Source organism: Lacerta agilis, chromosome 8 (genome assembly GCF_009819535.1).
Source record: "Lacerta agilis isolate rLacAgi1 chromosome 8, rLacAgi1.pri, whole genome shotgun sequence".
NCBI lineage: Eukaryota > Metazoa > Chordata > Lepidosauria > Squamata > Lacertidae > Lacerta > Lacerta agilis.
The window spans coordinates 76,512,229-76,535,258 of NC_046319.1; the positions used below are offsets into that span (position 1 = coordinate 76,512,229).

Here is a 23,030-nt window from a genome sequence, read left to right on the forward strand (position 1 = left end):
GCAGCTAGGAGCACACAGCCCAGCCTTCTCTGTTAGCCGCCACCCTCTCCCCAGGAATAAAATAAAATAAAAAGGTAGGCCCCCACCCAGCCGCATTCCCGTGACCTCCGAGCCACCCTGCCTGCCGACCCAACGGCACCTCATTAGCATTCAGGCAGCCGGGGAGCTGCATTGCCTGATTTGAATACTAAAGGTCAGCACTTCAGGTTAACGTTTCCCACATCGTAATGAATTGGGGGGGGGCGGACAGGAGAAAGGGATCAATAAATAATAATGCCGAGGTATCGGCAGGGTCAGGTGCATTCTAAAGGAGCTGCTCCTCATTAAAGATGCACCAGCAAAGGGCAATTTGACTGAAAGAGGCGAGGAAGGCGGAGGAAGAAGAAAGAGGGGGTGTCGGGTAAGGGGGGGACACACGGAAAGCAGACTGGAGGCAAGGAAATATATTTGCTGCCCCCTCCTGCAGGGTCAAAGACCTCTAAAATGCTGGGGCTTGTTAGCAACACACCTCTGGCCTCGCTGCTAAATTCTGTACAGCACCTGGCACCGTGTCCCCCTCTTCCGGGGCTTGGAGAGGGCTGCCAATGGCTACTAGCCACAACAGGGGCGCTCTGCTTCCATGGTTGTTGTTGAAGAAGAAGAAGAAGAAGAGGAGGAGGAGGAGGAGGAGAAGTTTGGATTTGATTTCCTGCTTTATCACAACCCAAAGTAGTCTCAAGCAGCTAACTTTCTCATTTTCCTTCCTCCCCCACAACAAACACTCTGTGAGGTGAGTGGGGCTGAGAGACTTCAGAGAAGTGTGACTAGCCCAAGGTCACCCAGCAGCTGCATGTGGAGGAGCGGGGACGCGAACCCGGTTCACCAGATTATGAGACTACCGCACTGGCGGCAATGCTTCTGAATGCCCATTGCAGGAGGGAAGAGGGCTCTTGCACTCGAATCCTGCTTGAAGGGTTTCCCAGAGGCATCTGGTTGGCCGCTGTGAGAACAGGATGCTGGACTCACTGGCCTGATCCAGCAGGCACTTCTTATGTTCTTAAGGATGCCTCTCCGCAGCAGGAAGAGCACCACAGATTAGACTGCCAAGTGAGGAAAAAACAGGCACTGCGTCCGACCATCACATCCTGCTTGCATGTCTTGCATGAGCTGATGGGTTGAGGGCCAGAGAGCAAATGGCTGGGCCAAGGCTGGCCCAAGACGTTTTGCTGCCAGAGGCAAGTGCCAAGACCACACACACACACACACACACACACACACTCCCTCCTCTGTGTGCAGAATCCGACTGGACTGGGAATTGCCTCTTACTTCCATCCTGCCAAGCATCCTCTTCTGCACCTGAGGGCAGCAGGGTAGTTTAAGAGATGCAGAAAGAACCTCGTGCCACACACAACACTGTTCCATCCAACGCCTTCAACCAAGCAACTGCTGCCTGAAGCAGCCGCCTCCCACTGCCTAACGGTTGGGCCGGCCCCAAGTTGCTGAAGGACCACGTTGGCCAAGCTCAGCCTTACAAGCTGTGGCGTTGGTTTGTTTGTTTGTTTTTAAACGTAAAGGCTGAGAAAGGCAGGAATTTGGGGGAAAGACTGGGTGGTATTCAAGGGAGGCACAGAGATGACGGAGAGGCGTTTCCAGTGCATTTGAAGCTCCTGTTTGAAGAGGAAGTTCAGGAAAGCAGAAGGATTCAGGGATGCACAAGACCCAGACGAACCGACCCCATTCCAGACCCAGTATGAGAAGGAGCTGCCCAGTAGAGTCCTGATGAAATTGAGAGTGGGATTCAAGAGTCACCTTCCTTCCTTCCTCTCTTTCTCCTCCTCCTCCTCCTCCAAAAGGGAGATGTGCTGATGGAACGAGGCACCTTCACACACACAGAGACACACACACACACACACACACACACAGGCAGTACCTGTCTTCTTTTCCTCTCAACTCCCCACCCACCCACCGCCAGTCCCCTCTGCCTTTCTCCTACGGCCTCCGGCAAGGTCCTCTCCATCACAATTTAATGCTCTATCAAAGGCTGCCTTCCCCTTGCCCGGGGTTTGCTCCAGTCTGGAATCTTTGCCAGAGAACAGGTTGAAAGTGCCCGGTTTGTAAGTGGGGGCCTCGGGGAGCAAAAATCAGCTTGAAAAGCGGAGCAGCCGCCTTGTCTCTCCCCGCCCCGCAGCTGTTCTCAGGCACACCCCCAACCAGACTGCGGGGAGCAGGGGGAGAAGGAAAGCAAAAGGAAGGAAGCCATGGGGATGAACCAGACTCAAGATTTGTTATTTACAATGGCTTCCCCATAATTATTCCATAAGGCATGGGCAGTGTGTACACTGAAAAAACATCCTGAATTCCAGACAATCAGGAGGTGTGTTTTGTTCTCTCGAGATCTTCCCGGTAGAGTACCCCCAAGACAAAAACAGGAACACGCCCCTTGCACATGGGCATTCGTCCTGTCACCCTTCTCTGCACGGCGGCAGATAAGGCCTGATTCTGACCCAGTTGCCTCCATGGTATATTTTCCGGAGGAAAGCGGCCCACGCCGTTTTTGCAGCCGGCATGAGGTCCTAACGGTGCTGCAAGCTCTTGGGCCTCCGTTCAAAACTCTTCTTTGAGGAGTTTGGTTCCCGGCAGGTAAGAGCAAAGGATCCTGGGGGCTGGAACGCTGTCGCCTGAATTCCAACACCTGAGTTGGGTTTATCAGACAGAGGCAAACAAGCGTGGTTCAGATGCCAACTCTGGGAGGCGGGTGGCATTCAAGCCAGATTTCCCCTAGGATGAACTGGGACTCGTTCGCTCGAGGCGCCCTCCCCCTTCTCTGCCTCAGTTTCCCTTCCTGTATAGCTGGAATCCTCGGGGATAAGAGGAATCGGTTGCTGGCATCCCCTCTTTCTCCTCCTCCTCCTCCTCCTCCTCCAAAAGGGAGATGTGCTGATGGAACGAGGCAGCTGTCACTCACGCTGCACAAACTGCCGTGCCTGGGCCTGGCGCCAGCCAACTAATACCTCCTAACAACACGGCTCTCCGCTGGCGGGGGTGGTCCCTTGCCTCCCCTTACCCCTTCATCCAGCTCTAATTGCTTAAGGGGAAATGGAAAGTTGAAAGGCAAAAGAGGTCTCGTTCGGCACTGCGCGGAGCGAAACTGGCGCTATTGATTGGTCGGGGCCGGAGCACGTTCCCCTCTGCTGATATTCAAATCCCGCCGTCAGCCCCCTGCTTTCACATTCTTGCCTTGCTGTCAAGGTGAAAATGAAAAATAAGAAAGCTTAAAAAGAAGAGGGAAAGCTTGCGGGGTGTGTGTGAGTGGGGGGGGGGGGGGAGAGAGAGAACACACCGCTGAGTGACTTCCGTGCACAGGAAGAGGGGCTGTCTCTCAGGAGAAATGGCCACGGTCGTTTTACGATTCACATTACGAATTTGCAGCTCTTCTGTTGCTTTTGTGGATGATTCCTTCACAAGATGCGTTAATAAGGTAGAGGCTACATGGGGGGGGGGGAGTGAAGACTTGGTTGCAACCTTTCGTCTCTGTCCCAACTCTCACTCGCAGCCACCGTACCATCAAGCTGCAGAGCGGAAGTAGAGAAGGGAAGCAGGGCCATGCCGTCGACTGTGCTCACAAACCGGCTCCTTTCGCTGTCGGCTCCCCGGGAGCACAGTTCCCTTCTCAGCTGCTTGCTACAAGAGATCTGAAACTCGAAGGGCCAAGCTTGGTTTCTCCCCTCCTCCCTCCTCATCGCCTTTTCCTTTCATGCCACGTATTTTCAGACTGCAAGCTGTGGGAGGTGTGGGGTCCTTTTTTGGCCGAAGAGTCGGACAAAAACCCTTTGAACAAACATGTAAATGACACTTGCCACCCCTACCCCCCAAAAACCTGCAATTTGTTGTTGTTTAGTCATGTCCGACTCTTCGTGACCCCATGGACCAGAGCACGTCAGGCACTGCTGTCTTCCACTGCCTCCTGCAGTTTGGTCAGACTCATGTTAGTAGCTTCGAGAACACTGTCCAGCCATCTCGTCCTCTGTCGTCCCCTTCTCCTTGTGCCCTCCCTCTTTCCCAACATCAGGGTCTTTTCCAGGGAATCTTCTTTTCTCTTGAGGTGGCCCAAGTATTGGAGCCTCTGCTTCAGGATCTGTCCTTCCAGTGAGCACTCAGGGCTGATTTCCTTCAGAATGGATAGGTTTGATCTTCTTGCAGTCCATGGGTCTCAAGAGTCTCCTCTAGCACCATAATTCAAAAGCATCAATTATTCGTCAATCAGCCTTCTTTATGGTCCAGCTCTCACTTCCATACATCACTACTGGGGAAACCATAGCTTTAACTATACGGACCTTTGTCGGCAAGGTGATGCCTCTGCTTTTTAAGATGCTGCTGCGAGGTCGCTCATCAAGCAGCGTGGCACCTGGGACAACAGTGGGAGTCCAGGCAATGGCAGGCGGATATTTGAGGGTACAAATAGGGTTAAGTGCTCCCTTCCCTAAGGGCAAACCACCCTTTCCAGGGTGCTTTGCAAGGAAGACACAGGCGGGTTGTGTGGAATCTGGGGTTTGCAATTTGCTCCCGACTTCCTCCTCCCCAAGGTGTCCTGGAAAAATGTGCATGTTGGGATCATGGGGCGGGGGGGGGGGGAGGGTGGTCTTCTCTTCTCCTCCTTCTCCCCTAGCTGCAACCCATCAATCGCAGCTCAGAAGGAAGGCCGATCATCAATTATCAGACAAAGCATGTTTAAATTGCATCGTTTGTAGCCGAGATAATTACCACGATTAATTATTCATGCGGCAAGGACTGTGAAGTGTTTATGGGGGGGGGGGTCCTGGAAATCGGCAGGCCAGGAAGGGGAGCGATGTTCTCTGTTGGGAGTTGGGACCCAGAACACTGAAGCATGGGGAGACCACACCTCGCCAGGAGGCAATGGGTGACACTGGGGCCGGGAGAAGCCTTCGGCACAAAAGTTTCTCATGCAGCCAGGCCCAAGGAAACATCCTTTGGAACTTGGGAAGCTCGCACTCTGAAGCTTGAGCACACAAAGGCAGCCCAATTTAAGGGAGAAAGAGAAAGAGGTGCCCCAATGCACCACACTCTCATAGGTCAAGGGAACCCTGAGTGTCATCTAGTCCAACCCCCTGCATTGCAAGAATATGCAGCTGTCCCTTACAGGGATCACAGACATACATCTGAAGGCAGCTCTGTTTTTAATGACTTGATGTTTTATTGTATTTTTAATATTTGTTGGAAGCCGCCCAGAATGGCTGGGGAAACCCAGCCAGATGGGCGGAGTACAAATAAATTATTATTATTATTATTATTATTATTATTATTATTATTATTATTACCCTTGCAAAACTAAGGGCGTTTCCAAACCACCTGTTTGTTGAGCATTCATCCAGATTGGTTTGCAGGGAGATCAGCTACACTGGCTATTTAATGAGCAATCATTCTGATTTGTTTGCAAGAGGAGAGTTAAACTGCTGCTGCATCAGAGCAAGCGTTATCCCACACTTTCCTGTGCACTTGCCTTTAGGCGTCATTCCGGGTAGCTGAGATCATATCTCACTGCATTTTAGAAATTATATTCGTATATATAATTTTTTGTCAGATTAAAGTTGCATTTTTACTCATTGTAGCTGGACCATAAAGAAGACTAATCGCCGAAGAATTGATGCTTTTGAATTATGGTGCTGGAGGAGACTCTTGAGAGTCCCATGGACTGCAAAAAGATCAAACTTATCCATCCTTAAAGAAATCACCCCTGAGTGCTCACTGGAAGGGCAGATCCTGAAGTTGAGGCTCCTTTGGCCACCTCATGAGAAGAGAAGATTCACTGGAAAACACCATGATGTTGGGAAAGATGGAGGGCACAAGGAGAAGGGGACGCCAGAGGATGAGATGGTTGGACAGTGTTCTCGAAGCGACTGGCATGAGTTTGGCCAAACTGCGGGAGGCAGTGGAGGATAGGGGTGCCTGGCATGCTCTGGTCCATGGGGTCACGAAGAGTCGGACACGACTTCACGACTGAACAACAACACCACATTTCAGCAGCGTTTTATGTCCTCCACCCCCCATGCCCCAATCCTGTTCACTCTCCTAGAATCACTTGTGGAGTCCTAGAACTCTGGTCACCAGAGGTTTTTGAGCGCAACTGTGCTGGCAGGGGCGGATGAGAATTGTCATCCAAAACAGCTAGAGGGCACCAGGTTGACAAAGGCTGCTCTAGCACAACTGGTCTCAACCTCAAACTTCCTTTATGCATGGGTAAAAAGGACTGGCCTCATGAGGACTACACACATTCTCTCTCTCTCTCTCTCTCTCTCTCTCTCTCCCTCCCTCCCTCCCTCCCTCCCTATTAAAATGGCAGCAGAGATCCTCAGAAGTCTGCAGAAGCTCCCAGCTATGCATGCTTAGAGAACGCCACAGTAAGCAAATTATGGGTTGGATGCAAGCATTCCTGCCCATTCCAGCTGTCCAACGGTATCTGGTTGCAGCCCGCAAAGTATTTGGAAACCTGCAGATTCTAACACCTTGCAGACACTGCAGAGAATAATCTTGCCTATTTTCAGCGCAACCCCCGCCCGGCTGCATAATACTCATGCGCTATACATCTGGCCACATGAGTGGGGGTTTCTCCCCCCTTTTATTTCCAGTCTGTGCATGTATTATTCACGTTTTAGCACACAGCTCACACAACTCCTACCTGCGAGAGCCCAAGGTAAATAGACACCGTCTCGGAGATGTAAAGGAATTTTCCCTCCTGGTTCAGCGCAAACACAAACCCATCCAGAGACTGTGGAGAGAGAGAAAACACAGAAACAACATTTATATTATATAGATGTGTTTCCCCACCCCCACTCCAAATGATACAGGCTGGTGCTTTGCCAAGCAGAGGGGAAAGGCGGAAAGAAAGTTATGTGTCACACCAACACAGTTGGTCCAGGGGTAGGGAAGATCCCAAAATTATTATTATTTTATTTATTAGATTTGTACACTGCCCTTCATCCGAAGATCACAGGGTGGTTCACAGCATAAAAAACCTTGCTGCAAAACCCCCATGGCATTATAGGTGAAACTCGAAAAATTAGAATATCGTGGAAAAGTCAATTTATGTCAGCAATTGTTTTCATTAGCTACTGGAGTTTAATATATGAGATACTCATGACATGCAAAGTGAGATATGTCAAGCCTTTGCTTGTTATAATTGTGATGATTGAAATTGAAATTGTTAATTTGGGGTTCTCATCAGCTGTACGCCATAATCATCACAATTATAACAAGCAAAGGCTTGACATATCTCGCTTTGCATGTCATGAGTCTATCGCATATATTAGTTTTACCTTTTAAGTTGAATTACTGAAAGAAATGAACCTTTCCACAATATTCTAATTTTTCGAGTTTCACCTGTACGTCATAGGGGCTAGAAACTCCACCCCAAATCAAACCTTGATGAATCCAGTTCCTAATTTGGTTTAGTGCCCAAACAGATCCAGGGTAGCAAACCAATGCGTTAAAAATAGGGCAGCAAGCTTTAAAACAGTTGATCAGTGCAGCCATTAACTGCAGCTTAAAATGAGCCCACTGAGACTGGATCTCGCCAGCTTCCAAGTTGGATGGCGAACGAAACATTGCAGAAGGCCTTTTCCTTCCTTCCTTTTTTTTTTTTTACTTATATAAACTGTTATCTGTCTCACATTTAAAGATGAGGAGGGGGCTCTCTCCTCCTCCTATGATCTCTGCTACATAGCCTGACTGCAGCTTGCTCTTACAACAATTCACTTGTCCCTGTATGCAAGGAGGAGAGACGCACGCCATGGAAATGGAACTGGTATTAACCATGGACTAAGGCAGAGGTTTTTAAACTGTGGTGGTCAACCTGGCACCCAGAAATCTCCACGCATCCGCAATTGGACCCTCACCAGTAGCAAAACGCACCTGACGCCCTGGAGAATTTTGAACACTGCATGCAAACATATTTAAGTTCAAGTTACAGGTAGGTAGCCGTGTTGGTCTGCCATAGTCGAAACAAAATAAAAAAAAATTCCTTCCAGTAGCACCTTAGAGACCAACTAAGTTTGTTCTTGGTATGAGCTTTCGTGTGCATGCACACTTGGTATCTGAAGAAGTGTGCATGCACACGAAAGCTCATACCAATAACAAACTTAGTTAGTCTCCAAGGTGCTACTGGAAGGAATTTTTTTATATTTAAGTTCAGATCAAGTAAGCAAAATTGGGGGGGGGGGGAATAAATTAATTTAAAACAGGAAGCACCTTCAGTTTGGCTGGCAGCCCATGTTAATGACGTACTGTACTTTTCCGTGTATAAGACGTGGGTTTTTTTAAACTCCAAAATAGTGTTAAAAAAACCGGGGGTTGTCTTATACACGGAGAGTGGGTAGGGGGGGGCACATGTGATTGTTTGCTGCCGTGAGCTGCAGATTGTCATAGGCGATTTGGTTGGTGATTGGTGGCTGCGGCAAAGGCTGGCTTGTATTGGCTGGTGCTGCGGCAATTGTGCGTGCGATTGTCGGCCGCTGCTGGCGATCGGGCAGGCGCTTTTTGGCTTCTGCGATGCGAGCGACTGTCAGCGCCTATCTGTTGGGTTAGTGATTTACGGCATCCCCCACCCACCCCGGAAAAGCTCAACAACTCTGGGCAATCCTCCCCCCAAAAAGATCATTATACACGGAAAAATAATGTATGTGCAGAAAACCCGGCAATGGCAGGCTATGAAGGTAAGCTGTTGCCTTGCACAGAGACAAACCATTGGCTCATCCAGCCAGGTTTGGCCTGCTCTGGCTGGCAGCGACTCTCCAGGCGCGGGGCTCTTCCACAACTTTCCCATCCACCACAGATTGTTTTTCATGAGGACTGAACCTGCGGCCACCTGCAGGCAAGATATGCGCTCTACCATTGAGTTAGGGGCTCCCCTAGCACCAGGTTTAGTAGGGGCGTCATGGGCTGTTTCTGAGTGGATTTCCCTCCCCCACTTCTGACTCCCAGGCTTCACCCCCCCCCCCAAAGATGAAGCCAGACGCCAATCTGCATGTGATGAAGAGGACTCTCGTTCACGGAAGCTTGTTAAACTACAATAAATGCGCCCCTTGTTAAGGTGCCACAAGACTCTTTGTCGCTTCTGCCAAAACAGGCGGCATGGCAACACCCCAGGAGCATTATTTGCTACAGAAGAAATACCCCACAAAATAGCTGCTTGCAAGGGCCGGGCAACGTCAAGACTAGAGCCAAGTCAATACCAAAGGACAAAAAGTCACCAAAAGTGGTCCTGGAATTAAGAATTATTAGGGTTCATTTTGAACAAAAAGGCATTCCTAAACCTTGTCGTAGTGATGGCAGGCTCGGAAGAGATAGAACAGCAGTTGTCGGTGTAGCATAAGACCCTTACTCCCAGGGTCATGGGTTCAAGCCGCACATTGGGCAAGACTAGATGACCCTTGTGGTTCCTTCCAACTCTATGTCAACCAACCAATCTCAAACCTTTACTGGCACACAGACGAGGTTCCAAAAGGTTCAGTACAATAAAATCGCAGCAGCATCTGCATCTAACAGTTAAAATACTGTTGTGTGACGTTTGCGAATCCTCACTTCCGTGTTGCAGAAACCTGGCTGCTATCTCCAGCCTATCCCCATGCTGAGTAAACATTTGGAAGGCTACCTTGCAATCCTCTGATGGCCACTACCTGCTAATTAACCAGCTGATAAATGAACATAGATTGAATTGTGTGATACAAAGGGAAGGGCAAATGAACTATGGTTCTATAAAGTCTCAGAAGCCAGGGGGGTTGCCAAATAAGTTATTCTCTGTTCTGGGGGGGTGAGGGTGGGGCTTAAGACCCTGAACAGCTCCTGCCCATCTATAGCTACCCACTCAGGCTACGTCCGACACCCACTGCCAGAGGCAGAATGCCCCTGGATACCAGCTGCTGGGAATCAATCACTAGCCGGGAGAGTCCTGGTGCAGCCAGGTCCAGCTCGAAGGCTTCCCATGTGGGCATCTGGTTGGCCTCTGTGAGAACAATATACTGGACAGAATAGGGTCCCTGGCCTGGTGCTAGCTGGAGCAAGATAAAATAGCTCAAAAGAGTTGCTAAAAACAAAAAAACGAGGGCCTTCTGGCGGTTCCCTCACTGCGAGAAGCAAAGCTACAGGGAACCAGGCAGAGGGCCTTCTCGGTAGTGGCGCCCGCCCTGTGGAACGCCCTCCCATCACAGGTCAAGGAGATAAACAACTACCTGACATTCAGAAAATACCTGAAGGCAGCCCTTTTTAGGGAAGTTTTTAATGTGTGATATTTTTGTATTTGATTTCTGTTGGAAGCCGCCCAGAGTGGCTGGGGAAATCCAGCCAGATGGGCGGGGTACAAATAATAAATATTATTATTATTATTTTCTGCAGTGGCTCCCCGTTTGTGGAATGCTCTCCCCAGAGAAGTTCGCCTGGCGCCTTCATCATACGCCTTTAGGAGTCAAGTGAAAATGTTCCTCTTCAACCAGGTCTTTGGCTAACATACTACATCCTGTTAAATGTGTTTGTTGGGAGGGTTCTTTTGTTTGTTCGTTCTTGCTTTTATTATGTGTTTTGTGTTTGTTTTTTTATCTCGCATTTTCATGCTGTGAACAGCCTTGAGATCTACAGATCCGAGAGCAGAGCACCTATTTAATAAATGAAAATAAATAACGAGAAAGCCTTGCAAATCTGCTTTGTTCCCACAGGGTCACAGAACCTAGCCTCTCTCTGGTCAGGGTTTGGGTTACTGTGACGCAGAGTTTTGACAGAGAGCTTTTTTTTTTAAAAAAAGAAAAAGCTCAGAGTACACCTTACATCCCAACAGGGACCTCTGGCTTCAGAAACAGATTTGAAAGTGCATGCAAACATTGAGATTATTTCTCCCTAACTAGATTTGTCTACTTTGCTTTTAAAGCCACCCAAAGTTGGTGGTCGTCTTTACCTCTTGGGGGAGTGAATTAACCCTGCGCCGTGCAAAGAAATAACTTATTTTGCCTGCCCTGAATCTTAACAGCATTCAGCTTTGTTGGGCTAAGGAAAACTTTCTTTCCACTTTCTCCAAATTGAGCATAAATTTTATGCACCACCGTGTGAATTTAAAATCTGCACAGGGCCAATGGAGGCACCTAGAAGCAGCTGTTTGAAAGTACAGGAACATCTGGAAATTGCCTGGGAAAAGAGGAGAGGAGAGCAGGCATCAAACCCTCTCTGCAAAATAAGGAACGAGAAAGCCCTGAATATTTGTGATGAGCAAAGACCAGACAGAGAGAGCAACCTCTTCAGGGTTCATCCAGGGAGGAGAGCCGAATAAGGCCAAGAGGGAGAAGAGACACAGCCAAGAGTCCCCCCCCCCTTTGCTTCTTCACCCCCACCCCAAACTGTTCCAGAAAACAGGAAGCTGCTCCCCAAGGAGACACAGGACGGAAGCCTCAGACGTCCCCTTTGAATCTCGCCATGGCAAATGTTAGCAAACGCCAAAAAATGCCCCGTTTTCGGGTCCCCGGCCAAATCTCTTTAAAGCTGGATGATGATGTCCTCTCCTAAGGCAACGTTTGAAGCAGTTTACGAAACCGGTCCCAAGGCAGTTGGGCAGAAACGACTCTGCAAGCTCCAAGGGGAGGACTTTGGGGGGGGCGCAAGGCTGAGTTCGCCCTCCTTTCGTTTTGCAAAGTCCGGGCGATAAATCCCTGTAAGGAGGGATGAATGTTAACCTGCCCCCTCTGTGGCTGCAACAATGCCCAGGGCTGGAAAGTGGTATCGGGGCCAAAGCTGTCGCCACTCCCAGGGCCAAACGACATGTTATATGCCAACTTGTGTGCTGGTCCCAGGGGGGTGGGGTGGGGTGAGGAGGAGCGGATTTGGAAGCATGGAAGTGGCTCATGTAACTCTTTCCTCACCTGCTTTGCCCTCAAAATCACCTGCTTCTTTCCCTCCCCGGGTTCAAAACACATTATTTACCCTCACAAGCAAGCATTTAAAAAGCTGGAAAGGGGGAGTTGTCGCCATTTGCACAGGAAGAAGTTAAGCATCCCACTTTGCTTCTCCACACTAGATTGCCTGTTCCCAAAGAAACTTCTCATTCAAAATAAACAGTCTGTCAGGGCACGACACATCTGCCTTTGAAATGTAGTTTCGCTCTGAAAGGAAGTTTAAACAAGCAGAAGTTCGGCAAAATTTCTAGTCCATATGATTGCCAGGATAAGCTAGAAGATGAACCAGCAGTGGTTCAAATAATGAAATATTTGGGGCCCGGAGAAAGGGAGTTTTCCAACTGGGGTGGGTTACCCTGGTGCAAAATTCAGACTTTGGTGCCTCCCAGTATTGCTTCACACCCAAAATAAGTCAGATGTGCTTTCACAGTTGGCATCTCTCGGATGAAGTGAGCCACAGACAATGTCTTGTCCCATAATCAATAGCTTTGTTTTGCTCTATTCTGCCCTGCTCAGGCCCCACCAGGACTCCTGTTCTGGGCGCCAAAATACAAGAAAGACGTTGACAATATGGGGCATGTGCAACGGAAGGTGACAAAGATGATCAAAGGTCTGGAAACCAAACCTTATGAGGAGCGGTTGAGGGAGCTGGGTATGTTTAGCCTGGAAAGGAGAGGAGATGTGATAGCCACCTTCAAATATCTCAAGGGCTGTCACATGGAAGCTGAAGCAAGCTTGTTTTCTGCTGTTCTGGAGGGTAGAACTTGAACCCATGGCTTCAGGTTACAAGAAAGGAGATTCCAACTAAACATCAGGAAGAGCTTTTTTGACAGTGAGAGCTGAAGGAGACAGTGGAACACTCTCCTTCAGGAGGCTGTGGACTCTCCTTCCTCTGAGGTTTTCTAAGCAGGGGCTGGATGGCCACCTGTCATGGATGCTTTAGCTGAGATTCCTGCATTGCAGGGGGTTGGACTAGATGACCGTTGGCGTTCCCCCCCCCCCCAGCTCTACAATTCAACGATTCTATGAGTCTCCTCCCCAAAAATAAAAATTCTGGAGGTTGCACTACCAGAATCCCTGTCCTGGGGCACGGGGGCTCCTCTTAGCCCCCCGATCTCTCACCCCCTGCCTCTCTCCCAAGGACTGCCCTGCAGCAACAATGCCTCTTTATACCAATAGGATATATTTGCACAATTACAACATTTTCCCCACGAAGGAGCCTGGGTGGTGGGGAGGGGGAGAGGAAGGGAGAGGAGAGAGAAAGAAAGAAAGAAAGAAATAGCAGGAGATGAATGGAACCGACAGCCACGTTAACGTTCCAGCACGTTAATTACTGCTGACAGATAAAATTGCTTTTTTTTATCATCATCAAGTGGTTTCGATGTGCCGGCCGGAGGTCATTGCTGTGGCAATTAAATGGTTGACACCACATGACGGAGACGTCTCTGCGGGGGGGGGGGGGGCTGCAAACAGTGAGGAAGAGAGGTATGCCTGGATCAATCCCTAGATTTCGTTTTGCCAGATTTTCAGCACATGCGCATCAAGAAAAACATGCTTGGCGCAGGTAGCGGAAGTAGCAGAACCGGCACAAGAGCAGTTTAAGAGAGACAGAGAGAGCCGCAGCATAAGCTGCAGCTTCTGGGGGCCTCTCGTTGGGGGAAGGAGCCCTCTGTGGGTCCCCTGTCCCCCACATCAGTGAACCTCCCCGCATTACTTCTCACCAGCTGCTGAGCAAGCAGGTCGCACTGACTCCAGCCTCTGCTTTTCTCCTAAGAACGCAGGCAGCTACAGATACATATATTCATTCATTCATTCATTCATTCATTCATTCAGACTTTATTGGCACAATGGGTACAGACCACTGGGTTCCATCTTGTTCTGTACTGCCTGCACGGGCTGGTAGCAGTCTCTCTCTGGGGTTTGGGGCATTAACCTCTCCCAGCGTCACCTGGAGAATCCGTGTGACCGTGGTGAGCTCCCATTGCTCTGTCCCGGTTCCAGCCAACCTAGCAGTTTGAAAGCACGCCAGCGCAAGTATATAGATAGGCACCACTGTGGTGGGAAGGTAAACAGTTTCTGTGTGCTCTGGTGTCTGTCACGGTGTCCCGTTGGGCCAGAAGTGGTTTAGTCATGCTGGACACATGACCCTGAAAGCTGTCTGTGGACAAACGCCGGCTCCCTCGGCCTGAAAGCAGGATGAGCGCCACACCCCATAGTTGCCTTTGGCTGGACTTAACTTTTTACCTTTATCTTTTACTTTTACCTACCCTGAGCCACGGCCCATGCCGGCTGGGACAGATGGAAGCTGCAGGTCAAAGCATCCAAGAGCCCCCAGGCATGAGGATGGAGGGATTGTGCCAAAGACTTCACAGGAAAGAGGGGAGCATCATTTTTCCATCCAGCAGGTGAGGAGCTGCAGGACCACGGACAGCTCCAAGCAGGCAACTTGCTCCGCAGAGGCTGAGAGCACAGAAGCCTTCTCTCTCTCTCTCTCTCTCTCTCTCTCTCTCTCTCTCTCTCTCTCTCCCAGGCTAGGACAACAGGAAGGAGAAAGAGGACCTGGGCGAGTGGAGTAGTCGGGACTTGGGACACAAGGGGGCAAGCTGGGGATGGGGAAGGAGAGGTTGGTGTAGGAAGCACTCACGGGATGATGGGAAATGACGAGGGAATGGGGGACAGTGCACAGGACCCAGAGCAGCAGGACCCAGAGCAAGAGCGGCCCCTGTCTCCATGAACACAAAGGGCTCCGAGGCATAGGGAGAAGCGGGTGGGGCACTCTAAGAAGCTGAGGCAGGCAAGGACCCACAGGCCAGCTCACCAGCTGACCGATGCAGCTTGCTAGCTCTGGGAGGAAGTCTTGATGGATTCTAGGCCATGAGACGCAGGTGTTTTGAGGAGGCAACAAGGAAGCAGCAAGGGGGAAAAGGATACAGGAGCGGAAAGATCGGTGGGTCAAGCCCATGGTGGTCCTGGAATGCAGGAAGAAGCCTGCTAGATCCGGCTCATGGCCCATCTAGTCCAGCATCCTGTTCTCACAGCAGCCAACTAGATGCCTGTGGGATCTGAGCACAGGAGCCCTCTCTCCTCCTGTGGTTTCCAGCAACTGGGATTCAGAAGCATAGCTGCCTCCAAACATGGAAGCAGAGCACCGCTGTTTGTGGCTCGTAGCCATCGATAGTCTTATTCTCCTCTGTGAATTTGTCCATTCCTCTTTTGAAGCCATCCAAGCTGGTGGCCATTGCTACTTCTCTTGAGAGCAAATTCCATGCTCTGACTCTGCGCTGGTGTGAAGGCTTCCTTTTATCTCTCCCGAATCTTCCGAACATTCAGATCTGTCCACGAGTTCTGGGAGTTACGAGAGAGGGAGATAAACTTCCCCACATTCGCTTTTTTCCATCCCGCGCATCGTTCCACGGATTTCTATTGCGTTACATGGGATGGAAAGACAAAGGGGCTTGTTGCCGGATCTGAGAGCTCTCAGGAAGCCAGGAGAGGGATTTAAGGGCCTGCATCCCATGGTCAGAGCAACGGGAAAAAGACAAATCGTTCTGGCAACAACAGCGCTGGCGGAGGAAGGAAAGAGTCCAAAAAGGGGAGGATTAGCCTTGTTCGTATCCAAGCAGAGTCCAGCAAACGGCTTCCACTACACTGAGAGGAGCTATGGTGCTCCTCCCGAGGTTGCACATGGAGGGCTGCCCCCCACAGCAGTGCTTTCTGTCAGCCAGCTGTTGGCACAACATCTGCATCCCCCTCACCCTCCCTATACATAGCCCCCTCCTCACGCACACCAGTGGCCAAATCAGATTGCTTCCAAATAAACCCGAATTAGTCACACACACAAAAAATAACCCAAGCCCTCGAGCTGGAGACAGTGGGCTGTGGGAAGGAAGCCGCCACACCTGGCCAAGGAGCCAAACGAGGTTAACGCCTCCATTCCCCCTCTGCGCAGAATCCTCTAACTTAATTGATCCAGTTTGCTCGCCTTTTCGCTCCTGCCTCTTCGCATCTGCTCTGGCCACGGGCAAAATTAGGTTCCCTTTGAATCAGCAACCCAGGAAAAGTGTGTTGCCAGGCCAATGCACTACAGCCAGAAATAGAGAGGTCTAGAATTGATGCTTTTGAGTTATGGTGCTGGAGGAGACTCTTGAGAGTCCCATGAACTGCAAGAAGATCAAACCTATCCATTCTTAAAGAAATCAGCCCTGAGTGCTCACTAGAAGGACAGATCCTGAAGTTGAGGCTCCAGTACTTTGGCCACCTCATGAGAAGAGAAGACTCCCTGGAAAAGACCCTGATGTTGGGAAAGATGGAGGGCACAAGGAGAAGGGGACGGCAGAGGATGAGATGGTTGGACAGTGTTCTCGAAGCTACTAACATGAGTCTGACCAAACTGCGGGAGGCAGTGGAAGACAGGTGTGCCTGGCGTGCTCTGGTCCATGGGGTCACGAAGAGTCGGACATGACTAAACAACTAAACAACAACACAACAACAGTGGGGTGTATAGGGTCCAGCAGTCAAGAAGGCGGCTTCTGCATGTGCTGTAGAATAGGGGAGTGAGGGGCAGGTGGGGCTCGTCCACCTGGGAAGGGAGCCCATCTAGGGGAAGGAAAAATCTCATCATAAACCTCCACTGCCTTGCGAGATATCTTTGAGAGAAGGCTCAGGAGTGAACCCTACACAATCCAGAGTGGGGGTTTGGTGGCACCTTAAATGGCTCCTTCCGGCAACACCTGCAGCCAAGATGATGCCAAACGTCTTACTCTTGATTCCTATGGACCACATTAGCGGGGCTGAGAGGGGGGGTCATGTCATCTGGGCAGCCCAGGACCCCCATACACACTGCCCAGGCTTGTGCCGCAGGGAGGTCACTTTGGTGCTGCAAACACAGAGGCAACTCCATTGGAGAGAGAGAGAGAGAGAGAGGAGAGAGAGAGAGAGACGGGTGCCAACAAGAAGTGGTGTACAAAGTGAGTGGAAGATGTTGTGTGTTGTTCTGAGCTCTGTTTCAAGCCAGGAGAAGGGAAGTACAACATCAGCTTCCCATGCAGCAAGCCTCCCCCCCCCCCCCCGGTTCCCTACCAAATGGCACCTTCAGGTAGGGCTTGGGAGAAAGCCCTCTCCGAAGCCCTGGAGAGATGCTGAAAGTCAGTGTGGGCAAGGCTGAACTAGATAGACCAAGGACCTGACTCAGTGTAAAGTAGATTCCCAGGGAGAAGCAGAGCGGCCTCGTATGATACGGGTTCTTGTGTTAATTACAGGAAGGCAGCCAGCAGCAGTAGGCTGTTGCCTTCATGCCCTGCTAGTGATCTCCTGCAGCATTTGGGCTCCCCCTGTTGGAAAAAAGAGCTTGCACTGCACAGGTCTTAGAGCTGATCCAGCAAGACCAGTGGTCAGCATCCTTTTTCAGCCGTGGGCCGGTCCACCGTCCCTCAGACCATGTGGTGGGCCCGACTATATTTTGAAGGGGGGGGGGAACTGAACAAATTCCTATGCCCCACAAATAACCCAGAGATGCATTTTAAATAAAAGGACACATTCTACTCATGTAAAACACGTGATTACCGGACCGTCTGCGGGCGGAATGAGAAGGCGATTGGGCCGCATCTGGCCCCTGGGCCTTAGGTTGACTACCGCTGCGCAAGACAATTCGTTGCCTTCAGAAATGAGTTAACTGCAGGCCACACTTCACCGATGTGTGGCTGGAGCAGCAGACGAAGGTCTCAGCAGGGAGGTAACAGCTAGGGATGTGGAAATGGCCAAGATCCACTTATAGTACCATGTCCAGAACCAAAACGCACCGGCAAATATGATCTGTAGTCGCTGTTGTTTTCAGTCCTCAAAAGATATGCAATTGATCGCTCTCCCCTCAACCTCATTTGCATTCTGTTTCCTTTGCACGGACATGAATTGGGGGGGGGGAGGATAACGTAATGAATACATCATTAAGCATGTAGTTAATTACGTGAAGTTCCACCACAGAGGACAGCAAGGCAAACAACACCCCACCCCACCTCCCGGAAGCAGGACAGCAACAAATGCAGAGTGGATAAGAAATCAGTCCTTTCCTTACACCCTAGCTATGGCTGATTTGAAAAAGAGGCAGAGGGAAAGGGAGCCTTCTCCTTTCAACTCTGGGAAAAGTACTCTGCATATTCTCAGAGACCATTTGCCTTTTTTACCTCTCACCTGGAGTGGGGGGTGGGAATACCCGTTCTGACGTGGCTCAAAAAAACCCAACAAAACAGGTTGCAATGCTGGAATTTTGGAAAGATGAAAACATAATTAAGAGGGAAGTGTCATCCTGGCTCAATTTAAACCTTGGATTGGCTCCCGTAGGCTCTTCTGGAAAACAAGCAAAGTCCTCACCTAAACACACCCACACAACACACACACACACACACACACACACACACACACACCGCCCCCTGCCAGTCCCAAGGTTGTCCCAATCAGTGAGTCAAATGCAGAGCAGAGAAGGCAGGCTGCTCTCAGGCTATGGTGCAGTCAAGCCCTGGGTCAACAGCTGCCGAACTGTCTCCAGCCTTTCCCCTCCCAAGATAAACGGCAGGGTTTTAAAAGCTGGGTGGTCGTTTTAAGCAGGTGGGGCAGGTAAAGAGAAGGGGGCTGGACAGGCAAGCTGGAATCTAATGGGGGTGGGGGGGGGCTAGGCTGGGGATATCTGGAAAGAGAGGGACCCCTGGGAAGATAAAGGATCAGGCCTTCTCGGTGGTGGCACCTGCCCTGTGGAACGCCCTCAAATCAGATGTCAAGGAAATAAACAACTATCTGGCTTTCAGAAGACATCTAAAGGCAGCCCTGTTTAGGGAAGTTTTTAATGTTTGATGTTTGATCATGTTTTAATATTCTGTTGGAGGCACCCAGAGTAGCTGGGGAAACCCAGCCAGATGGGTGGTGTATAAATAATAAATATATGATGATGATGATGATGATGATGATGATGATTTCCAAGTTTCGATGGACAGCATTTGGAAACACTGAGGGGGAAACCAGAATCTCTTTCTTTCTTTCTTTCTTTCTGGCAGCTCCTTGAGGAGAAGGGGCAAGAACACGCTTCTATTGAGAGGGCTTGAAAATGAATTGAAACTGCGTGACTAGCTGAGGACGCAGAAGGTAGGAGAAAGGCCAAATCCTGACCGCTGCCAGCCCACCAAAGAGACTAGCAGAGTGCCTGATCTGCCCTATAAGGTAAAGGTAAAGGGACCCCTGAGCGTTAGGTCCTGTCGTGTCCTACTCTGGGGTTGCGGCGCTCATCTCGCTTTATTGGCCGAAGGAGCCGGCGTATAGCTTCCGGGTCATGTGGCCAGCATGACTAAGCTGCTTCTGGAGAACCAGAGCAGCGCACGGAAACGCTGTTTACCTTCCCGCCGGAGCGGTACCTATTTATCTTCTTGCACTTTTTGGGGGTGCTTTTGAACTGCCAGGTGGGCAGGAGCTGGGACCAAGCAATGGGAGCTCACCCCGTTGCGGGGATTCGAACTGCTGACCTTCTGATCGGCAAGCCCTAGGCTCAGTGGTTAACCCACAGCGCCACCCACGTCCCTATAAGGTAAAGGCTTGCAAATAGCCAGTAATTAAAGTAAATTAATTGCATTTAATTGATTACGTGCATCAGCAGGGAGTGCCCAGCTGGATTTTCTCCCAGAGCGTCTTAGCCCTTCAACAGTTTCCCTAGCAAAGTTTTCCAGTACAGTGGTATTTCTGGATGCGAACGGGATCCGTTCCGGAGCCCCGTTCGAATCATGAGCAGTCCACAACTTGAAGCGCCACGTCTGCGCATGTGCGCGCGACTCGGCACTTCTGCACATGGCGTCATTTGACGCATCTGCGCATGCGCGAACCGCCGAACCTGGAAGTAACCCTTTCCCGTGACGAACGCAACACGCAGTGTTCACAACATGAGGTACGACTGTAGTGTGAAAAAACAAATAAATATTTCTTCCAGTGTGGATCTGTGGCTGTGCTGCTCCCAGGTGAGGCTGAACCTGATCAAAGGACATGGGGTTGTACCTAACACTAGCTCTACTGTGAGGAGACCCAGTCAAATTAATGAACGTGGCTATGGTGCATTAATTTGAATGGGACTTCTCTGAGCAAGTCTCTCTCTCTCTCTCTCTCTCTCTGTGTGTGTGTCTAGCCTACTTTGCAGGGATGTTAAGAAGATGAAATGAGAAAACACCATTTAGGTAGCACAGGACTGGACTCTGATTTTAAAAGCTACAGATTAAACCACATCCAGATTTTGGGGGGGGGGGACCTGCTGGAAACGTGACGAGGAAAGTCTCCCAGATCCTTCATTTGCGTGGGCTTGCAGGGCGCAGATGTAATGCAGGGTCGGTTCCCCTGCTCACACACTTCCCCTCAGCTGTCACGAGCCAGGCTGTGCAACAAGGGCAGCCATCGGCTGGGGATTGATAAATTGCTGTTTAAAATATTACCATATGCCACTTCTGATAATTAGCCCACAGCCCCAGGAGACAGCAGTAATGAGTGCTCTCAAGAAATAATTAGCCGGATCCGTCGGCTTCACCGGTGCCTGCCCTCAAAATGTCAAGACTCGCAAGATGCATGGATAGTGCCGTTGCATTGCTTAGCCACTTGGTGGCGCTGGACTTGCTTGGGTCACTGTGAAAATCAGGAGCTTTCTATTCTTCCCAGGAAAGATAAGGAACATTCCTGCTTAGCTTTGTGGTAGGCTCCTTCTCTGAGCCGGAAACTGTGACCTTCCAGATGTTGCTAGACCTCAGCTTGCAACCCTGACCATTGGTCATGCTAGCTGAGGCTGATGGGAGATTGAATCTGTAGGGCCCCAGGCTTCCCACCCCTGGCTCCAAGCCTTGTGCGACATGGTGTAAGAAGTCGAGTTTTAGACTCCTAACAAGGAAACCAAAACGGTACAGCTCCCTGCACCGGAAATGTTCTGCTGTAACAATCCTACAAGGCGGCATGAACGGAGGGGGAAATTGGCTGGCTGCAAAACTCCACAAAGAGGGAAGAACTGTGTGCAAGCCAGTGTGGTGTAGTGGTTAAGAGCAGTAGACTCGTAATCTGGTGAACCGGGTTCACGTCTCCGCTCCTCCACATGCAGCTGCTGGGTGACCTTGGGCTAGTCACACTTCTTTGAAGTCTCTCAGCCCCACTCACCTCACAGAGTGTTTGTTGTGGGGGAGGAAGGGAAAGGAGAATGTGAGCCGCTTTGAGGCTCCTTCGGGTGGTGATAAAGTGGGATATCAAATCCAAACTCTTCTTCTCTTCTTCACTCCCTTCCCTTCCCCAAAAGGTGGCATGAGCAAACTATTTTCAAAATTGGATGCCTCAAGGATTTTCTGCAAATACGTTTGACCAGGAAGGGGGGAGCCTGCCCAGAGATTGACGGAGAAGAATCTTTCAGGTGAAGCGAGGAAGATTAGACAGAATCTAGACTTCATTGGCTCTTCACAATAATTGCCAAACAGAGTCAGACCAGTAAGAGACAGACAGGTCACATGAGCCATACTCACCTGCAGAATGTGGCCCCCTAAGTGCTGTTCAAAGAGCTCTGTTAGCAGGGTGTTCACATTCCTCCGGCCAGCAGCTGTCAGAGAGAGAGAGAGAGAGAGAGAGAGAACACACTATCAGAGAGGTCACATTGGACACCCCACCACCAGTATTTGGCTCCCTGATCTCCAAACTTGCTAGGGAGAAGCTGTTGGTGCCATGGCATTGAGACTCATGGTGTGACCAGGTGGGCAGGGATTTGAGAGGCTGAGAACTGCAAAGTTACAGCTTGGGGGAGCGTGGAATTTGCCAGCCCTGGGAGATCCTTCTTGGACCCCAACAATAATTGCAACACGTATTGCAGGTTTGGCTTCAGCACAGAGCTTAAAAGGTAAAGGGACCCCTGACCGTTAGGTCCAGTCATGGACGACTCTGGGGTTGCGGCGCTCATCTCGCTCTGTAGGCCGAGGGAGCGGCGTTTGTCCGCAGACAGCTTCCGGGTCATGTGGCCAGCAGGACTAAGCCGCTTCTGGCAAACCTAGGCTCGGTGGTTTAACCCACAGTGCCACCCGCCACCCGCGCAGAGCTTACCCTCCCCCTACAGCTGGAATTGCAAAAATGAAGATCTCTCTATCAGCAAGAGATTTTTCCTAAGAGGGTTTTTATCCAAAGGACACCAGCTACTTCCTGCTTAAGTTTGCAAAGGAGTGTGTACTTTGGAACATAAACAGATTCTCTTGCTGCTTCCTGATCCCACTCAGGCTCGTCTCGTCATAGGGGCTGGGTGGCGCAGTGCGCCAGGGCGCTGGGCCCCCCAGGGGCGCCACCGCGAGCCCGCCGGCATACCGGGTGCCCCTCCCCAACCCGCACCCGCCCCCACGGGCGGGCGGGCAGACGCTCGCGTGCGGCGGGCAAGCTACAAGACGCCCGCCCTCCGGAGCCCCAGCTGGAGCGCTGGGAAGGGCGCGCAAAGCCCCGCGCTGCTCCAGCGCCACGCCCCTCATCCCCCGCTCGCCCACCCCCACTCCCGAGGGGCGGTCAGCGCGGGAGGGAGGCGGCGGAGAGGCGGCACGCCGGGGGCGAGGGATCATTGCGCCACGGCGGCCGATCCCCTTAAGACGCCCTGATCCCACTCCCACATCTGGAAGGGTCAGGAAGCCACTTCCAAAAAGAGCAAGAAGAAGAAGAAGAAGCCCTCCTTCATCTTATATTTGTTAAGTTCAGGGGATAATGCACAGGGACCTATAACCAAAGTTTCAGTCTCCTCAGCTGTCCCCACAATAAATAAATGAAGTGCAAAGATAATCTTTTCCACACATCGACCCCCTCATTTTTATTTCCTTTGCTCAGCAGTGACGAACGCGAGCATGCTGTGACATCACAGCAGCCCAGCCAGTGGTCTGTATATAAGTATGTCAATCCTAAACCTCACCCATCTTGCTCAAAGGCAAGAATGCATCTCAAGCGACTGAACCACAGGGTGAGAGGTCAGCTGCAGACAGAGACCCTCCTCCCCACAGCTTCTTCTGGTCCTCAAAGAGCAAATTCTTAAGCCCAGGAACATTACAAAAAAAAAAAAAAAAAAACAGAAGAAAGAGGAAGGGAGGGGCA

The 23,030-nt window shown here is 50.6% G+C and overlaps 1 protein-coding gene across 1 annotated transcript in view; it reads right to left on the minus strand.

Annotated features, from left to right (window-relative positions):
* The window catches only part of LOC117052046 (neuronal PAS domain-containing protein 3-like), a 73,190-nt gene that overhangs the window by 21,780 nt on the left and 28,380 nt on the right, over window positions 1–23,030 (minus strand). Inside the window, exons 3-4 of the mRNA XM_033158773.1 lie at window positions 21,443–21,516; window positions 6,674–6,763 (exon numbers count right to left, since the gene is read on the minus strand). Coding sequence (XP_033014664.1) covers window positions 6,674–6,763; window positions 21,443–21,516 — 164 coding nt within the window. The remainder of the gene's footprint in view (window positions 1–6,673; window positions 6,764–21,442; window positions 21,517–23,030) is intronic.